Genomic DNA, 20,057 nt, shown 5'->3' with positions numbered 1-20,057 from the left:
CGCAGCCTGGATTGAACCCGCGACTTCGTGCTCACTATAGTGCAAGTGCCATAGCCGAATGTCGCTGTTAAAGGCTGCAGGGCGTCGTAAATGTGGTCGGACGGAGGCACGACCACGCTTACGACAAGACACGCAAGTAAATCCGCTAATGTCGGCACCCCTGTAGCACACAAACCTCGTATCTGCCACAAAAGCTCATTAGACCAATGCTTTGAACACAGCATGCGGTCAATTTTGTCAAAGGGAGAGCACTCCAGTGCGTGGCTCTCACTTTGCTGGCGCTTTATAGCTGCAAGTGCCGAGAGCAGTTGTTATAATGATGCATTGCACCCGGACGCAGAAAGGTGCCAGCGCCACCAACCAAGTTACCCGCCACCAACCAAGTTACCCGCTGAGAACACCGAGCACTTGTGAACTTTCAGAGGGGCGGAAATTCGCACGTGTTCTATACTCACGCGTTGCCTTTAACAGCGAACGTCGGTTTCATCATAGACATAAATTAACAATCTCGTGCGGAGGAGGGGAGTTTATAGCACGAAACCAAATGTTTCTTTCCAGCCCTGGTAGCCGGCATCCTTGCGAGGCACGTGGTGGTATGGAAGATTACCTTCACTGCGTGCATTGTCGCTGCCACCGCTCTGTCGTTGTGCTTCTTTGCCACCGGCGTCACCTACCTTGCCCTGCTGTACGGAGTCCTTCATGGTAAGGGCTTGTGTATACAGTTCCTTGGTGGTTTGCCAAGACAAACTGGTTTAGTGTCAGCGCCAGTATATTTGCACAGGGAGCGCAAAATAGGCCACCACGTCGGCGTGCTTCAGCATCCTTGATAGTGTTATATACTGGACACCGTTGTATACCGACTTCCAGCACAACGTTGGCCTCTGATGTGAATAATCAACCAGCTCAAGAATCGGCTCCTCGTATATATTGGAATGCATTGTGCATTGGCACGAAATCAATTCAGAAAGCTAAAAATAACTGAAACGCTTAGAAGATGTGATAAAACTAATATGGGGTACATTTGAAAGAAAAAAAATTAAAGATTACAAAATAAAACTTGAATTGTTGGCACCTAGGGTGGGCAATATGACTCAGTTGTAAAGCGACTTATGTGGTCAATTCATAATTATGAATTAAACATTTCACATGCAGGATGTAGAATGCAATAGTTGCACCCCCGTGCTTCTCGTTCAATGCACAACGTATTCTCTATCTGTTCGCAAAAGTAAGCATTGTGCTCTGCCGTGAAAATCAGGTGGGAAGTTTACTCATAGCAACCAAAGTTCTCGTAGTTGTTAAACACGTTTCTCTAGCTTACGCACCAATCCATGCGCGCTGTCATGCCCACGTCCTCTGCCTATAGAGCGCTGTACAGTACACACTAGCTACCTCACTTTTATTCTTCCACTGTATACGCTCTACTATGCTGCAGGATGGAGCGTCGGTCACCTAACCCTGTCAAGCACGGTGATCAACCAGCACTTCCTCAAGTACCGCGCCGTGGCCTCCGGTCTCAACCTGGCTGGCTTCTCTGTGGGCGGTCTCATCTTCCCACCGACAATCCAGTATTTCTTTGACCAGTTCGGCTTCCGGGGTGCATTTTTACTCGCCGGAGGGACCATACTTAATGCGACCGTTGGCACGCTACTACAGCGCATACCCGCTCCAAAACAGCCTGGTCAACCTAAAGACAAACCTGTCAAATCTTCCGAGGACGGTGATAAGCAAGTACCTGGGTCAATTACTGTCTCTACAGCACATGTCGTTCCAGAAGTAAACTGCACACCAGCCTGCGACTTAGACAAGGCCTTTCAAGCGGAACGCGTCCGTTCTATCAGGGTTGTGGACGGGGACGACATAGAAGAGGTGACTGGAGTCGATGGTGCATCTCGAGAAAAGGACTGTCGGAAATGTGGCGAGGAAAATGGTGGCTTCGAGCCTTGTGAAACCACAAATGGACACATCTCGACAGAAAACGTGCAGGTGGTTCGGTGCCCGGGGCGGTTTTCGAGCTTCAATGAAAATATTAGTAGTAGTTCACGGGAAGTCGAAAAAGCAAGAGAACGAGCAACGTCGGCGATGGCGACTACAGCACCCCCCATCCAAGGCGTCCGTATAACGGAACACGGTGTTTGCAATGAAACGCGGGATCGTGCCGCGCATTTTCAGTTTACAGCACAAAATACGGAGCAAAACTGTGGCGCGAAGCATTCGCATAGCGAACTCTCGGTGACTCACGTTGGAAATGTGGATACGAAAGAGGCGCGAAACCAGCAGGGAGGTGTAAAGATCAAACTATTGGCGACCAAGGAACTGTTCAGTTTTCTCGCGCTCACCAAGTTCTATGCTGTAGTTCTGTCCAAGATTGTGATGGTAACAAATTCCAGTATATTTTCAACTGTCATCATCGACTTCGCCCTGGACCACGGCATAGACAGATGGAAGGCACTCACTCTGATTTCGGCGTTCACTGCCACGGACCTGACGGCCAGGCTTACTTCTGGGTGGATCACGGACCGAAAGATCTTCTCAAGGAGCACGTTTATGGCACTTTGCTTGGCGGTCTGGACAGCCGTCGACATTGGCTTCGCGTTTGTTGATTCGTACGTCGTGCTTGTGATTTTGTCCGGCGTCGCGGGCTGGTGCAATGGTTCGACGCAGCCACTGGTTCCCGTGTTGTTCATGGAAGTAGTGGACATCGGTCGCTTCAGTGTAGCCTATGGCTTCAGCTCCTTCTTAGTGGGACTTACGGCATTGTCAAGACCCTCCCTAACAGGCAAGTGCAGGTAAAGAAAGTATATTTAACACATCAGCACACTGAATACTCGCTAAACTCCATTCATTTATTATTTGAACGTTGTGGAGAAGCCGGCGACCTACTGTATTTGTTGCTAACATTCTCAATCCGTAAGGAACCTATAAAACAATCAAACTGACCAAAATCTACATTGATGACTTCTTGGTTCCTGTTATTGGCCTATACAATTCCCCGAACGTGCACTTAATGCCACGCACCTAGTCTCCAGAATGTGTGCTGTACGACGTGCACGATTCTATAAATCATGTGCTGTGTGACTGCCCTCAGTACGTGGAAGAGCGACAGATGTTGACCGGTGACCTTGCCCGCCTCGACAACCAACCATAGTCAGAGGAACTAATATTATGCCATTTGCGTGACCGCAGATCTAGTTTTCAGGCCATCCAGGCCTCACTTGACTTTTCAAAAGTACAGGTATGTCGACTTTCCCGTTTCGTGTTTCGCATATTGTTTCTGTCGACATCGTTACGTTATTATCCTCGTTATTTCCCTCTTCCCCTTTCTTCTGCTCATTGTTGTTGCATGCAGCATGGCTAAGGAAATTTACCTCAGGACGACTTTCATATGAATAACTATTCTCTCTCGCTTGTCCCGCGTTGTCACACGAGGTGACTCTGAATAGCCTAGAACTCCTAATATATCCTAGTTACGGCTCTAACATATATAGCCAAAAGATGCATTCGATGTTCTTTCTCGTATGGCAAACACAGTGCCTGTGAAGACCAACACTAAAATTCAGTGCTATCAAAGAAGCTGTATTGACGCTTATTCACGGACATGTTGCGTTCATGTTGCGTTCCATGTTGCGTTCAGTTTCGCCTTCATATATAACAGACCACTTGTGTAACTGTTTAATTGCTATAGCTTTTGTAATAAGTCACGAAAATATATGACGGGCAGCTGTCGGTCCTTAAGCAATACCAACTGTACTATCAGTTAGTTATTCTCGCAATTAAGAAAGAAGAAGAAGAAAAAGAAAAAAAGGGAGAAGTCCTATATAGTCGGCTCGTTCAGCTTCCTTGTATATACAGCTCTGCGACTAATTGTGGTTCCAGCATTCTTGAGTCGCGGAAACGCGGCTAACAACCGCCACGGCTATCGGTGCCTCGTACAATTAACTACACTGCAGAAAATGGGGAACAGGGAGGCAGGGAGGTTAAACACCGCAGGGAGGTTAAACGCCGCAGGGAGGTTAAACGCCGCAGAGAGAAAGTGCTTCATGGTTACGACCTGCCGTTTTTCACACTCATGTCACATCCGTTTTGGCCACAGGTTACTTCCGAGACAAGCTGGGAAACTACTCTGGCCTGTTCCTCGCAATAGCGGCGTTCACCGCACTTTGTACGATACGTTGGACCTACGCTGCCCTGCAAGAAAGATGCTGTCGGGACGGACGGAAGAAATAAACCACTACGGAATCACCGGATTTTCTTCTCCCGCACCCATTTGTCCGCTCTGTACGTTTGGACTCGTCAAAGAAAGTATACAGGCCGGCCGCTGCAAAGTCGATGCTCGGTGTTCTCTCTTTATCTGTCAGTCATGACACGTACTGCAACCGGCCTTCAACCCGCGATAGCTGTGGGCGTGTCGTTGGCTGAATCGTGCAATCTGTGTTTTTTTTTTTTTTTTTTCGTGGCGCGGCGCCGCATGAAGATAGCACTCCTAACGGCGAAAACACCTGCCGAAGCAGGCGGCGACCAGCATAGCAAGATATATTCTTGCTCTATGGCGAGAGGAAGCAAGACATCTCGTAAAGTGGACGCGCATACTCACATCCGATTTGGTCTTGAACCACCTGTTACCTCTCGATGTCGCCCACCGTAGTACCGAAAATACCCGAACACGCAGCTCCCATCTTCATTCTGAACTATAGAGGTACTACAGCCCACACTGCATACTATCGTCCGGCCGACTAGACACCACTCGCGAAGTCGGAGTCACCGAGGGCACGGAACGTCCTTGCTGACACGTGATGAGATTGGGGAAGGGGGAGGGGGTTGAAGTGCACGTCACACATGCCCGAGTCGGGACACGCCGTGTTGGCAGACCGACGAAGTCAGCGAGAACGCCACCCATCCTGTGTGTAAGGGGCTGCAGTATCGATGTTATAGAAATAACTCCTGTTACTTTGATCGTTTATCTGTAGCACAGACTTAAAGAAGCATACCGATAAAACAGGGACACTATAGAATGAATCAGAAGAGCCAAAATTCACGCCGGGCAATTCGCCCTCGGATGACGCGACGTTGGCACTTCTCGTGAAGTCCTACTTTAAAGCAGCAGCCGCACGAAACATATTTGCGGCGTGCATGTCTTTCGTGCAGCGCAGCGCATGCCCGATCCCCAGACTTGTGTCGCGGCCCCGATATAACGTGACAATATTGCACATACCGCATGCGTGCGACATGCGCTTCGGTCGTCAGTAAACCGGGTCGGTGTCCTGAAAGATGCCGGCACTGAAAGGTGAGCAGTCTAGCTAGGCAGAGCTAGTAATTTTGATAACTATTTGTGGTACCCTTGTACCTGGCAGCTACTGCGGGTATACGCACAAAGAACACAAAGGCCCTGTTACTACTGTTCGAAAATAAATAGCCGTCGCCATTATAGCGTTCATCTCATTCCTTCATTTTCATTTAAATAAAAACAAAATTTAAATACCCTCCATTATCCGCGCAATTTAGGGACTTTCTGTATTGCGTTATGGTAAAAATGTGTCTGTTCCGCCCGAAAGGCGAAGCATCGATTGCTATAGCAAATTAGTGGACAGCTATATGAAGTAAGGATAGCAGTTTTATCGGTGTTATAAACTTGTAATCATGGACACACTAACTAAATTAACAAGGATAGTGTCACGGGCGCACAAACAAACATGAACACATCTAACTCGATGACCGCGGAAACTCGCTGTCAAAACGCTGGAGTGAGGAAGCGCGGCGACAGCAACGAGCAGCAACGAAGAACGTGCGGCGTCTCGCATCAAGGCAAACTAATCCGCGAAAACACAGCGCTCGCCGGACTGTGTCCCCGTCGCAGATGGCTTTCAAGATAGAGCGACCTGGGTGGGCGCGCGCGGCCGACCGTAAAGTCCCTATATGAGAAAAGTACCGCCATCTACTCTTTCCTCCGCCGCCTCCTCTCCTAAAGCGCTTGCTTTTTTCTTTTTGCTTGCTAAAGCCAAGTCGACGGTGGCGCACCTAGAAAGTCCACGTTGAAGCTTGCAGGCCGGGCGCACGCGGCCGCCGCCGCCGGCGACTGCGGCTGCGCAGAGGACTGTCAACCTGGCTCTGAGGCGGAAAAAAAATATAAAGAAGTGAAAAGCGCGCGCTATCATCGTCCAATCGGAGATACAGCAGAGAGAGAAGCGGCGTTTATCAAAGGATGGCGGTACTTTTCTTATATAGGGACTTTAGGCCGACCGGAGTAGAACGCGCCCCCTTCCTCCCCCCCCCCCCCCCCCCAGAGTCTTGCGCGCGACGGAAGACGGCGCGTTTCCTTCCCGCTTTCCTTCCTTGCGTGCGCGAGATTCAGCCGCGATCACTGGCGGCTCAACCTCGCACGATTTCATTCGCACCTACAGCATACGGCACGCGATGACGATTTTATCGCCATTGGACTTTATACGGAATCTCACGGCGTCGACAGAAATGCACCTGGAGTATGCATAGAATTGCTATTGCAATAAAATCCAGCGAAATGTGCATAAAAAAATGTGGTTGATCCCTCTTATATAGGAATCGGTATAGAACACGAAAGTGAAACGTATTTTTCGAAGAAACACCCCGTATAGTGTAGCGTTATAATAGACAGTTTTAGTATTGCGGAAATGGCACCACGCTAAACGCAATAAAATAGCGGGGTCAGACTGCGCATGCTCAGAACGCTATTTCAGTTTTGCGGATAGCGTGCGTCCGCTATTTCTGAAATATAGCGGAGACGCTAAACGCTCGCTAAGTTTTTAGCGTTGCAAACATGGTGGCACCCTCGGCTCGAACGCTTGACATGCAGGCTCGTTTCAAGGCTTGGCGTGGATCAACACGGCTAGTTTGGTTGTCGAGCTGCTCAGTTTGCTGCTTTGACTACTCGCAGCTAGATGGTTTTGCGCTTAGCGGCGCATCGTTGTCTTACGCTATACTAAAACTCTATCGAACAGCGTTCCGCAAAGATTTAGCGTGCGTAACACGCTAACGCTAACGCAAGCATTTTCCGCAATACTAAAAGTCTCTAATGATAACTGTGCATACGATCGTTTGTAAGTGCAACGAAATCATATTCTTTCGATTACGCTTTGCACCTCAACCAACGCTCCGCAGAACGAAACGGGCTGGGACAGCCCATTGGCGTCTGTCGCACACGTGCGCGTTGGCTAGAGACGCCGCTCGGCATAGCACGGTCCGTACGGCTATCGCCGTCTGGTGGCCGCCGGCGGAAGGCATCATTCTCCGTGCCACCGGAAAGCCCGCGGTCGGCACACTAGTAAGTATATTCTAGGCACTATAGTCGTAGTGCTGAGACCACCGAAGCGTTCACTGTCGGTGCGCGTTAGTGTCATAATGCAGTACTTCTCTTTTCTGCTCGTAGGCGGCGGCACCGCCCCGAGCAAGAGCGCGGGTACACGGAGGAGTGTTAGATATATAAGGCGCGTCTGTGTAGCTCTCTGCAAATGCGTTTGTGGCACAATGGGTTAAACGCTCGGCGATCTATCGTCGCGGACCGAGAGGTCGTGGGTTCGATTTCCAAATTTTGCATGTTTGTGGAACTTTTTCTTCTGGTTTCTTTCTTTGTATTATGTTCTATGACGTATTTCCGTGACGGAAATACGTCAGTGAAGTCTTGGTGGACCCCGGCATAAAACACTTTCGTGTTAATAATTGCCACTTATCTGACCTTTTCTGAAGTTATTCTCATTCCCACCAGTATGGTGGCGCCATCTAGTTAAGATGCCTGCAAACGCGGCACACCCCACATGTAAGTTGTAGTTGTAAGGCTTGGTCGGGCTCAGCAGATTGCTGTGCAGAGAGCATTACAAGCCGCAGCTCGCCGTCGACGCCGGGCGGGCAGCTCAGTTCGTTCTCGTCAAAACGAGGCGAACATACTGCCGCGAAGACCCTGTTGTGCGTGGTGCCCAAATTGGAGCTATACTCTTGAGCAGCTCCACCAGCTTACGCTGTGACTGTGCTGCGTGTGCCGCGCAGGCCTGTGACTTTTATCGTTCTTATCCGCGAGACCTTCGAGCTTCTAGTGCGGTTTGCGGAAGCGCATGAAGCCCTCTAAAACGTTCACCTGCCGTCTTTAACGCGAGTGAAATTGCAACGTATGATCGTTTGAGTATTGCTGCAGTTCGGGCTCATCTGTTCTAGTATTCGGATCGAGCATCGTTGGTCACAAGTTCTGCGTTGAGTCACCGAATTGTCCAGAATTTATTCAGTTTGATTATCACGCCGACGAGGTCACCATACCACGTCTTGGAGCATTGTTGAGTGGCGAGCGACCTCTTGTTCTGACAGCTAATCTTGTGAAGCCTTCGGTTACAACTGTATAGTGCAGTTATGCAGAGTACACGCGGGCCTGCCAGGCCTTTTCACCTATGTTGCTCGAGCGTGTAAAACTAAACAAGAATTAAAAAGTGGATGAGTTGAATTAGGTTCGTCAGTGTCTGGCAGCGCATGGAACGGAGAAAAGAAAACAACGTCTGTATATGCTTCGGTAAAAAAAAATAACATTGCAATCAAGCATAGCATTTAATAAAATAAATAAAACACAACAAAATGAAACAAATCACGGAGAGCAAAGATGGAAGTTTTATTCACACCTGCCCTCTAATATGTATCTTTCTTGTTTGTTTGTTTTTTCTTACTATACAGATTGTTTCCTTCTTCGGCTGACAAAGATGGCGACTCTCTTGACACCGCAGCTGTCAGACTATGCCCTTGCAAATGGAAAGAAAGGAAATGCTTCGGACGTTCGGATAGTGCACCTATTACTTCGATGGCTCCAATTGCGGGTCGGGGCCCTTATTGAAAGCAGTCTCTTGATAACGGTAGCGTACTTTTCTGGCAGCAGACTGTGAGGGACAGCCGGCCAAGAGCCGCCGTTGAGAAGGCGCTGCCTCTGAACGAAACGCTGTGAATCAGTGCCTCGCACTATTGCCGTCTATACTATGTGACTGTCGTGTCAACATAAGCGAGGTACGAAAGGGGCAATGACACGATAACTGCCTCGGGCACGCACGCGGCGAGGAATCTGTGCTGCTGCGCTGACTGGATCTTTGTGATGTTGACACGAGAATGTGGCCAGATCTGAGCCTCACGCGAATCTTGCAGCATTAGTTTCGTTTGGGCACCGGTGTTGTACTTGCATTGCGCCAACCGCTCTCTGACACACGGAGCCGCCCAAAAGAAAAAAAAATTAGCCAGCTTCACAGACTTAACAGTTGCGAAGACTGATGAAGCAGCGGAGCTGATGGTTCATACTAAATACTTTTTACTTAGCTTTAACTTGGCTTTTACTTTAAAAAATTAAATAATGGATTTTTACGTGCCAAAACCACGATATGATTATGAGGCACGCCGTAGTGGGGGACTCCGGAAATTTCGACCACCTGGGGTTCTTTAACGTGCACCTAAATTTAAGTACACGGGTGTTTTCGCATTTCGCCCCCATCGAAATGCGGCCGCCGTGGTCGGGATTCGATCCCGCGACCTCGTGCTCAGCTATAACTTGGCTTATACTTAGCTTTAACTTTTGCTTTTATTAGCTTTAACTTAGCTTTAACATGCATTTTAGCGTTGCCGAGACGCAGCTTCTCTCTCTGTAAACTCTAGATTTCCAACCCTCCTCCGTCACTTTGCTTCAGCAGTCGGATCTGCGCGCAGTCGTTGAAGCCACTCCCGAGTAGCATCACGACGCCGTTGACGCCGCGCCTCTTCTTCGGGAGAAAGCTGCTTCTTCGTCCTAGCCATGCTCACGGCAGAATGACGCCGCTGCCAGCGCACGCTCTCTCTAACACTTGCAGCTCAGGAGAACCCTGCACGTCATGGTTACTTAATCACTTTTCTCTCTCTTAAGCTCCGCCTCAACTACTGCTTGGCGTAACCTCTCCCTTGATCTCTCCACCGCTACGTCATCGCTACCCTCACTTAAGCTCTACCCACCCAATGCTCAACGCGTGCCTTCCTCCTCTCTCACCCTCGCACCTCTCCGAACACCTCTTCGATAGCTTGTTGCAAGAAATCAAAGAAGCACTGCCTACACCAGCTATTCACGAAATACTCGCTTTAAATGTACAATAGAACGCCACAAAGAGCACAAAGACTTGCAGTGTTCGTGTCCTTTGTGCGTGTGTGCGTTTTTTACAGCATAAGCTGTTATGGGCTCCTTCCAGTAGCCGTTTCTGGTGGCGATGGTGTCCACCGCCGCCGCCGGTGGTGTCCGGTGTCCGTAGCAGCTATTGCCGGGAACGAGGAAAAAAATTCGCAGTACCCGCTACTCACAGTCGGCTACTCTACCATTGAGCCACGCCAACTTTTGCTAGCTTGAAACGCAAAAATACCCTATAAACGCGCCCTAGCGCGCTAGGAAACACGTGATGTGACATGCGCACCACGTAGCGTCGATACGTGCACAGTTTGCATTGCATTAGCGTTTTGTTGCACCAGGTGGCACGCCATGTAGCAGATCTACAGGTAGCGATACAATGCAGTTAAAGAAGGTTTGAGGAAGAAAAAGAAGATTAAGGAGATGTATATAAAAATGCAAGAATGAAAAACATGTATAGCATACCTGATTAAATCAAGCAAGCTAGGTGACTGCTTGTCACCGTCCCGTTTCAAAGGGAATGACATGAAATTAGCATCATCATCATTTGCATCGTATCGTGTCATTTGTCACGCGATGGGACATGCGCGCCGCGTAGCGTCGATACGTGGGAACATTACATTGCAGTTGTGCGATGTAATGTTCTCCACCAGGTGTCCCGACCATTGACACTTGCATATAGAAGTTGCATGCTGCATGTAACTGGACCCAGTTAACTCAAGTAGGCTAGGTGACTATTCAAGTGAGGCTTGTTATAAGGTACAGATTTCGGTGGCGTCCGTGTACGCAAAAAAAAAAAAAAACTATCATCAGCAGCAATGGCTCGAGTTTTGTCGTCTTCTTCAATAGCTGGCACGTTGGCGCCCCTCGGCGCAACCATGCGAACGCGCTCGTGCCATTGCTCCCTCGTTCGTCGTTGTCGTGTTCCATAGCTGGCTCCGTTGCCGCTCATCATTCCAGCGTAGAATTTCACTTCTCTTCTGTCGTCGTAACGGGGAGGCCGCGCTTACGGGGGTATGAGCCATTGCTTAAGGGGGTATGAGCAGATTTAATTTTGAAGCAATTTAATTTTGAAGAACCGCAAGCGGCAATGGGCGGGCGGATGCTGCTAACCACGCCGCCGAGCAAACTAGAGACATCGAACGCAAGAGTTTGTGGTTCGACAACAACTTGTCCCTCATCAGTGTAATCCGCTCCGATGAGCGGCACAAGTATGAATGAATGAAGAGATTCTAAGGCAGGATGAAGAACAAGGGCACATTCCAGTAAACATAAAGTTGATGACAAAGCGGGCGGTTAGGTATACAAAGGGACAAGCTTCGCTAATCATCCATCTTCACGGAGTGGAAGGGCCGACAATTTTACCCGCCCCGTTTCCAAGGGAATGCCAATAAACCATCATCGTCGTCATCATCAACAACATCGCATCATGCCACGGGTCAAGGGATGTGGCATGTGTACCATGTGAGTGAGTGAAATAACTTCATTGTAGCACGTAGTATGGTTGCCTCTGTTCACTCTTTGGCACACGCTATGGCGCCTCCTCGCAAGATACGAACCTCTGCTGAAGAAGCGAATCGTAGAGCTACGCGCGCGGCTGCAACCAGGCGACGTCTGGCTCAGCAGACCGCTGTTCTGAGCCCGACGTGTTGCGGCGCAAGCCACAGCTCACCGTCGACGCCGGGTGGACAGTTCAAATCGTTCTCTGTAAAACGACGCGAAGAAACTTCGCCGTGAAGAGCCCTTAGGGCTTAGTGCAGAAAATTAAGCTCCTATGGAGCCGGTTCGCCAGCGTACGCTGTGACTGTGCTGCTTGTGCTGTGCAGGCCTGTGACATTTATTGCGATAGCAATTATATGGACACCCCAAAGCGGATTTCTGCTGTTGGCGTCGCCGTCGCCGTGAGGTTCCGAATGACGTCAACGGCGATGAAATCGTCGCCGCGCTCCGGACGCAGTATGTGCGAGTGAAAGGGCTCGAGGGACGCGCGCTTTCACGGAGAGCGAACGCACGGCGGAGAGCAAACACGCGTTCTGCGCCGTGCTCCCTGAAGGGCTGCAGAATTAAGCGTCTCTTTCCTCCTTTACAATCACCATATATAGAGAGCAAACGCGACTTTTTCCGTCGCGTGAAAGGCCGTGGGAGGACGGGAGGGAGGGAGGGGAGGCGACGTTTAGCTGCGGCAGCAAATGCGTATTTATATAAAAACGTTGCGAGGTGACACGGTGGGTAAGATTTCCGACGCAGCTTGACGAGTGTCGCATTCTGATCTCGTCGAAAACCTCCTAGCCACCCCCAGAGGCACCGGCAACAGTTGCGCGCGTTCGGTGCGAACGCGGGCAAAATGCCGACGGTGTCGACAACAGTTCTGCGTGTTGCTGGTGCTGCTGCATGTCCAAGTTTATACAGCTGATAAAACTACTATCCTTACTCCGTATAGCTCTCTCCTAATTTGCTATCGCAATTGATGCTTCGCCTTTCGAGTGAAACTGCGTGTGTGTGTGTGTGTGTGTGTGTGTGTGTGTGTGTGTGTGTGTGTGTGTGTGTGTGTGTGTGTGTGTGTGTGTGTGTGTGTGTGTGTGTGTGTGTGTGTGTGTGTGTGTGTGTGTGTGTGTGTGTGTCTTAGTGCACTTACTGCGCGTCTTTCATTCATCACGTGCAGCCAATTAGCCCCAACGTAATCTCTCTAAACACTAATTATTGGTTACCATCATAAGAAGTGATGCATAATGAAGTCTGAGCAAGTGTGACACTCTCGGTGAAAAGATGTTCCACGTCCCAGCACTGCCTTGGCCGTGAGCCGCGCTGGCCAACACACCCAGGGCTAATCTTGTATAGAAGTACCCAAGGAAATGGCCGGAGGGATAGCGCCGCGGTAGAAAAATAGGTAAAGCACCGCAAGCGTAATGCGGGGATACAGATTCGGTACCCACATGCGGCAAGCTGTCTTTTCGGGCACTTTAATTTTCCTTTACCTTATCATTTCTACATATCTCAATTAATCACAGCAATTAACTTACTCTGTGGTTTCTCAAGCTTCATTATCTGTCACTTATGATTGTAATTATACAAAATATCAAGCCCCTCGGTTCCCTATATTCTCCCCCACTGAATGTTGAGCAACTCGAACGGCCTGGTCCCAGTTTCTGCGGTTGTTCAGCAGACCTTGTGCTCTTCCTTGAAGGACTGAACTGCTATGAGAAAATGTGTCTACCGCAATATTAGAATTTAGCACTCATCGACGAAAGTGTAAGCCAAGCGGACACTAAAGAGCACCCTTAAATATATTTAGACAACCAAAGTAAGCTCCGAAACTACACTGGACCTTCACTTCATGGGAAAAGACTGACTACTTTGTCGATCGCTGCTTTTTATGTTCATGCCATTTCACGCCTGTGAAAATGAGCTCTATTGCTTCGCGCTTTGTTACAAAATTTTGTGTTACGCGATCTTATGTAATATTCGTCGATTTATGTGAACTCTTCGTGCATGACTGACCGTCATCCTGCTGTTTTGCCAACTGTAACGATGTGGGGACCTCGTCAAGCTGCTCAAGCTTTTAGTTCCGTACTTCTCCTATCCAAAGGAAATAAAGTTGATTGATTGATTGATTGATTGATTGATTGATTGATTGATTGATTGATTGATTGATTGATTGATACTATAGGGGAGATGATGGAGACCAAAGCTTACCTTGAATTTTGCGACCAGACCACCAGCGTTATAAAATCTTGCAAACCACAATATATTAATAAAATTTCTGTGAATCTTGGTATAATGGGTGGCCAGCAGATGAGTGCTTCGTTAAAGTTTACAAAAGTATTCAAGTCAACTTGAACAGACTTGAGTTATCTCTGTGAATAGTACAGCGTAATCTAAGCAATTTATTTATGAATCCACGCGTGCCTTTAGGTATTTGCTCTCAGCTGAAAGTGATCTCGGTGTATGCCTGCTAAGATTTCAATAGATCTACTAAATCTTTTTTTTTTTTCGTTGTTCCGGGACCTTTTCAAAATTCAAACTCTGAACAATAAAATGTGAACACATCCGTAAGTGTAGTTCGCTTCACAGTATAACGCACGCATGCGAGTTTTTTGTTCTAACTATTTGTGCTACTAACTATTTCGCAAGAACACGTTGCTGTGCGAACTAGTTCCCGAGTGAGATATTCTTCTAGCACTTTCACTGCCAGCTGATGTTATTCCGGTATACACGCATACATGACCGAGCAGACAACATTGTGTGGCCTTTGTGTTCTTGTCAAGGATGGAGATAAGCGGTAAACGCCATAAAGCGAACGGGCCCGCACTGAAACAACGATCGGCGCCGACCGCGTAGCAATCGCGCCATGGACTCTCCGAGGAGCTGGCTCGTGGCAGTCGGCTGCTGCTGGGTCAACGTCTTCTCGTTCGCCATGATCCGCTCCACAGCCGTCGTGTATGTGAGCATCATCGAGACGTTCCAGACGACTCGAGAAGAAGCCTCCTGGCCGGTAACCCTGGCAGCTACATGCTACTTTACTGCAGGTGACACTGATGTATACCTCTGCTATATTATAACGTATGCGCGGAATGAATGTAGTACATGCGTATGCATAGCTCTATAGGTTTGGCGGCTGTCTTAAGTAGCAACCGCAATGAATTTGTTTTCGACGGACTTTCGGAGCGGTGTCATCTGGGGTCGCAGCGTGCGTATTATGCTGAGCCTGAGAAGGCTGTATGTAATGCTGCCCGAAGTTTGTTCTTTATAGCTATACCGAGTGAAGAGGAAACCACGTGGTACGTGTTTCAACAACGTATATAGAATGTTTCAGCAACGGGCTATGTCACTCTACCATTACCACTGCAAATCTGCGAGTGTGTAACAATTGTTTGAGATCACACTATATGTTTGCCTATTTTTCTTACAGTTTGTTACGCTAAAGATTATGAGTGCTGTACCCTGTCTTCACAAAGGGTGGCTGAGGCTCGCTGTCAAGCTTTCATTAGGAAGTTTTTTCCCGGTCACCTTTTTCACTGTAAATGTTCTGTTTCGGTGAAGTTTTGGCGAAATTTAGGTTATTTTACTGATTGATTGATTGATTGATTGATTGATTGATTGATTGATCAGTTCCAGGCAGCCACCTGCTGGTTCTGCACGTGCTATAGATTAGCCACGCCTGAACGCGCAGAGCTGGCAAGCCATCGAGGTGGTGGCGTTAACGTTGTAGCAGTAGGGCTATGCTTAAGCTCACTAATACTGACGTAAAATTGACGCGCCGACTTATCGTTGCGCAAAGCAGAAGATAAAGCGGGAAGAATGTAGACCACATATATGCGATAGTTGTTGTGCACAACAGCATTGGTATTGGTATTATGTGCCGCAGGTACATGACTTCTCACTTGAGGTTAAAGCCGCAAGTACTTTCTATTGCTATGCCGGTGCGTCGGCGGTAAAACATGCATGTTTGCGCTATTTTCTTAAGCATTCTGGACTTGAAACTCTTTGGTCGAATATGTTACGTATAGTGGCCTGCTACGCGTATGGATTGTTGACACTGGCCGAATTCGTGGCTACCAATGTTGAGCTCAAGTTTAGGCACAAGCGAAAGCCGTTTACACACCAGGTCATGAGCATTGCCACTCACAGGCCCACAGAAAAGTCACAAAGTCTAGCCGACGTGCTATGATCAACTCCACAGCAGTGTAGATTGGGTGCGAAGCTTCTTCACTGTATCTTCACTCGTGAAAAAAAGTCAACGCAGGTGACACACAAACTGTGTCCCCGCCCTTCAGAGGTGTCGAGAGCAGTTTCCCGGTCTCGCACGGTATCACAAGATACATGTTACAGTTTTGTAGAGCTTCGCTTTTGCAGACGCTATCGCGAGAGCCGTGGATGTCACGTGTTCGTCGGTGTTATCATTGACAAAGATTCCCTGTGTCACTTGGAAGAGTTGCTAACACAGAAACTGTTGTTTATTTCCAGCCCTGATAGCAGGCATTCTTGCGAGGCACGTGGTCGTGTGGAAGATCACCTTCACCGCCTGCCTTGTTGCTGGTATCGCGGTGTCCTTGTGCTTCTTTGCCACCGGGGTCACCTACCTTGCCCTCCTGTACGGCGTCGTTTACGGTAATAGTTTACTTAGCCAGCGTTCGTGATGGTGCGTTCGCACGCATCGTTGCCTTATCAAACGAAGTATGCCCGCTGCTGATTAGATTGGAAATACGGATGATGGTAGGTGTAGAGTTCCACTCGTGACTGTTGGTACTGCAGGTGACAGGAGGACGTAGTGTTGCGTCTAAGACATTACTCCCCTGAACAAGTTTTAGATGCGAAGCATCTTATGCTTGGGGCTATGTCACTCCCTCCCTCCGCCGTGCGGCATCCACTTCCGCTTCCGCTTCCGGTTCCGCTTCCGGTTCCGCTTCCTGTTCCGGAAGACAGCTTCCGGCTTCCGGAGAACGCTTCCGGCGTTTTGCCCGAATGATCCCCAGGTGCTTCGCCCACTCATCATCATTCACTTCGTCCTTTCATTCTCCTCCCGCAACGCCGCGATGAGTGCCACGGACAGCGCCAGCGTCAACGCCAGTGTCAGCGCCGTGAACAGCGCCGCGGAGAAGAGGGCTCGAGCCGCTGCCACGAAACGGCAGCGGTGACAGGCCGATCTGAAAACTAATGGGAACTTGAGTCGACCCCATGGCTGCTTCGCATACTACTCAGGTTTCCCCTACGGGAAGATGGTGTAATTTTTTTCTTCTCTTTCTTCTTTCTTTTGTGTGTTTTGCCACTCACGTAACAGAGGTGTGGATTAACACCTTCAGCTGTCAAGGTCACTTCGACAAATGCATGTGCTCTCGTGACCTACAATCCTTGGCACGCGTTCGTATTTCTTTACTAGCAGATCGTGAGCCCTGGATTTTGTCTTGTCAGGATGGCCGAGCGGTCTAAGGCGCTGCGTTCAGGTCGCAGTCCGGTCTTCCGGGCGTGGGTTCGAATCCCACTTCTGACACATTTTTTTTGCTCATTCTTTTTTTATTGGTACTTGTTTGCAACGTCAGTTGTTAGGAACACTTCTATCGAAAACCTGCACTGTGTTTTCCGAGTTCACCACTTTGGTCGTATATGTGGGTTATCTCAAACAATTGCGATCTGATGCCGTTATATATACTGCAACGAAACATTGCAATAATTTGATTTCGGGGTAAGTCGCGAAAAGTGCCGTGCAATAATTGCATAGCACGTGGCTTCATAGAGCATATATAGAAACGTGTTTTTGATTTCCAAACGACCGCCAGCACCGTAATAATAACGGTGTCGGTTTCAAAGTTTATAGAGCTATAGTACAATCTAGGTACGTGCTGATGCAAGTATTCAAACGGAACTCTATGGTGCCGACAAGGTCTCAGTGCTTTTTGTCGTTGATCTGTCCAGGGCTAAGCGTCGGCCAGCTCTCCCTGTCAAGCACGGTGATCAACCAGCACTTCACCAAGTATCGAGCTGTTGCATCTGGACTCAACATGGCCGGCTTCTCCGTGGGCGGTCTCATCTTTCCGCCCACAGTTCAGTTCTTCTTCGACGAGTTCGGCTTCCGGGGTGCATTCTTGCTCGCAGGCGGAACCTTACTAAACGCAACTGCTGGAACGCTACTGCAGCGGATACCAGCGCCAAAACAGTCAGCTCAGTCTGCACAGGAGTCTGGGGAAGTCACTAAACAGAACATTAAAAACTCTGGCACTGCGGAGGCAGCGCGCGTGTTATCAGAAACCACCAGTACGCTGCGCCGTAAAAATGAGGAGTCAGCCATCCCGAAGTACAGCTTGAAGAGCGGCGTGGAAAATGCGGGATTTCAGCCAAGCGAAACTGCCGACGGAAGCACCTCGACAGAAAACGTGCGCGTGATCGAATGCAGCACACGCTGTCTGAATGGGAAAGAAAACGTCATTTGCGGACGAGATTCCCCCAACACTAAAAGGCGAGCTAACTTGTCAGTGGATGCAGCCGTTCCCATCCGAAATATTCTTCGCGAAGATTACGTTACGCCTAACGAGGACGCGTGCCGAAATGGTGCGTCGTTTCCGTTTCATGTTCATAAAGCGAAGAAAACGCTTAGTGCAGAGCAGTCTTCCAGCAAGCTCTCAATAACTGCTGCGGAAGTGCACCCTGCGGAAGCAGCGCAGAGGACTTCCGGAGGTGCCAAGTCCACACTGCTGGCGGCCAAAGAACTGTTCAGTTTCCTCGCGCTCGCCAAGTACTACGTTGTGGTCCTGTCCAAAGTCGTTATCGTCACAAATGCAATGACGTTTTCTACGGTTATCATCGACTTCGCCATGGACCATGGCATACACAGATGGAGGGCGCTCACTTTGATCTCGGCGTACACAGGCATGGACCTTACGGCCAGGCTCACTTCAGGATGGATCACAGACAGAAAATTTTTGTCCAGGAACGCGCTGATGGCTTTCTGCATGTCGGTCTGGGCGGCCGCTAACTTTTGCTTCGCGTTTGGTGACTCGTACGTCGTGCTCCTGATTGTGTCCGGTGTGGCGGGCTGGTGCAACGGTTCGACGCTGCCATTGATTCCGGTGTTGTACATGGAGGTGGTGGACATTGGTCGCTTCAGTGTTGCCTACGGACTAAGCTCATTCTTAGTGGGACTAACGGGACTGCCAAGACCCTCTCTAACAGGCAAGTGCAGGTAAAGGAAGTATATTAAAAGCTATTTGTACATGTTGATAACGCACCTTTTGTGTTAACATGCCCAGGAATTTTGGACATTACCCTTTCCGCAATCTGTTGAACTTCGCCACAATACGCCAGCGTAACTTAATGGGCAGTTGAAACTCGGTCGATCTTCTGAAACTGAATTTTTGAAAACGCTGCCCATTGAGTTACGTTGTTGTAGCTCAACAAATTGCCGAAGGGGCACTGTCCAAAATTCCTGGGCATAAGATAGCCAAATTACTTTCTTTCTGATGTTTTGCCTAATTTGCATAAGTTCAATAGTCAGCAATGCGATGGCCCTTGTTCGGGGAAAGCTGCTGATTACCTTTCTAAATGCATTCGCCTTATGAGTTGCCTAGGCTTCTACCCCATTTACTGATTACTAGTTTTCCAGAATGCATATTTCAGTCCTTTTTTGACGCCACCTTAAGTTCCTTCATTTCGTGCTCAGAGCTGGCAATTCGCAGCTGTACTGACTTCCAAGTAGAGGACTGACAATTTCTGAAGCGGTTGATCTGGAATGTTCTTGTCCCTCCACTGTCACAACAGAAGGCGGTCAATTCACTTGTGCTCCCGACCCTTACACTCCAGCGCGCATTCTTTCTGTGATCTCATGCGTTCTTGTGCTTTCCATTTTCCAACTTTCCTAGGTTCATTGGCAAGTCCCACTCTTGCCAGTACAAGACTTGTAATGCGAGTGCCAATGCAAGAGTGAGCGCAAGATACGCGTTCTCTCCTCGTTAATCTCTCCGCCTTCCTCCCGAATCCTGCTTCCCTCTTTCTCTTACTACGCCTTGCGTACTGACGCTAAGCGTTTGTGTCATCATGCAGGTTACTTCAGAGACAAGCTGGGAAACTATTCGGGCCTGTTCCTTCTGACCGGTACATGCAGCGCTCTCTCCGCAATGCGCTGGACTTACGTTACCGTGCGAGAAAAGTGCTGTCGAAACCGACACAAAGAATAAAGCGTGTACAGAATCAGAGTGCTGCCTCAGCACATCGTATTGGTACTTGTTGTCGCCATCATGAATTATCAGAAGTTGTCGAATTGAACGCGAATGCTACAGGGGATATGCGATTGCTTGTTTTTCTCGCGCAGTCAAGAAGCAGCATGCGCACTGCTGCGCGAGGCTGATAGCAGGTGGAAAGACACGTATACTGTGGATTTTAAATCAGCATGTTTTGTCAGGGGACCCTCCGCACCTTCACGTTGTGCGCATGCGTA

At 48.9% G+C, this 20,057-nt stretch overlaps 2 protein-coding genes and 1 non-coding gene across 5 annotated transcripts in view; all 3 read left to right on the top strand.

Annotated features, from left to right (window-relative positions):
- Positions 1-4,321, top strand: part of LOC119448608 (uncharacterized) — a 29,351-nt gene extending 25,030 nt beyond the window's left edge. The window contains exons 7-9 of the mRNA XM_037711840.2: positions 559-702; positions 1,433-2,776; positions 4,091-4,321. Of these exons, the coding sequence (XP_037567768.2) occupies positions 559-702; positions 1,433-2,776; positions 4,091-4,224 (1,622 nt within the window). The 3' untranslated portion in view covers positions 4,225-4,321. The remainder of the gene's footprint in view (positions 1-558; positions 703-1,432; positions 2,777-4,090) is intronic.
- A 9,835-nt stretch (positions 4,322-14,156) lies between these two features.
- LOC119450050 (uncharacterized) lies at positions 14,157-20,057 on the top strand. Of its 3 annotated transcripts, none has more exons than XM_049665608.1 (4): positions 14,157-14,658; positions 16,097-16,240; positions 17,543-18,806; positions 19,664-20,057. In XM_049665608.1, the coding sequence occupies exons 1-4, from the start codon at positions 14,481-14,483 to the stop codon at positions 19,965-19,967; spliced, it is 1,890 nt and encodes a 629-aa protein (XP_049521565.1). In that variant the 5' UTR covers positions 14,157-14,480; the 3' UTR covers positions 19,968-20,057. The 3 variants fall into 3 exon arrangements, with proteins under 3 accessions (XP_049521565.1, XP_049521566.1, XP_049521567.1); XM_049665609.1 differs by having other exon boundaries at positions 14,158-14,658; positions 19,674-19,871; XM_049665610.1 differs by lacking the exon at positions 14,157-14,658 and having other exon boundaries at positions 15,495-16,223; positions 19,664-20,050.
- On the top strand, positions 17,037-17,120 carry Trnal-cag (transfer RNA leucine (anticodon CAG)). The gene has a single exon. It is a non-coding gene; the product is annotated as a tRNA-Leu (tRNA).

This window comes from Dermacentor silvarum, chromosome 4 (genome assembly GCF_013339745.2).
Source record: "Dermacentor silvarum isolate Dsil-2018 chromosome 4, BIME_Dsil_1.4, whole genome shotgun sequence".
In the NCBI taxonomy this organism is placed as follows: Eukaryota; Metazoa; Arthropoda; class Arachnida; order Ixodida; family Ixodidae; genus Dermacentor; species Dermacentor silvarum.
The sequence above is the reverse complement of the archived record's forward strand: the minus strand, read 5'-3'. Positions and strand labels throughout refer to the sequence as shown.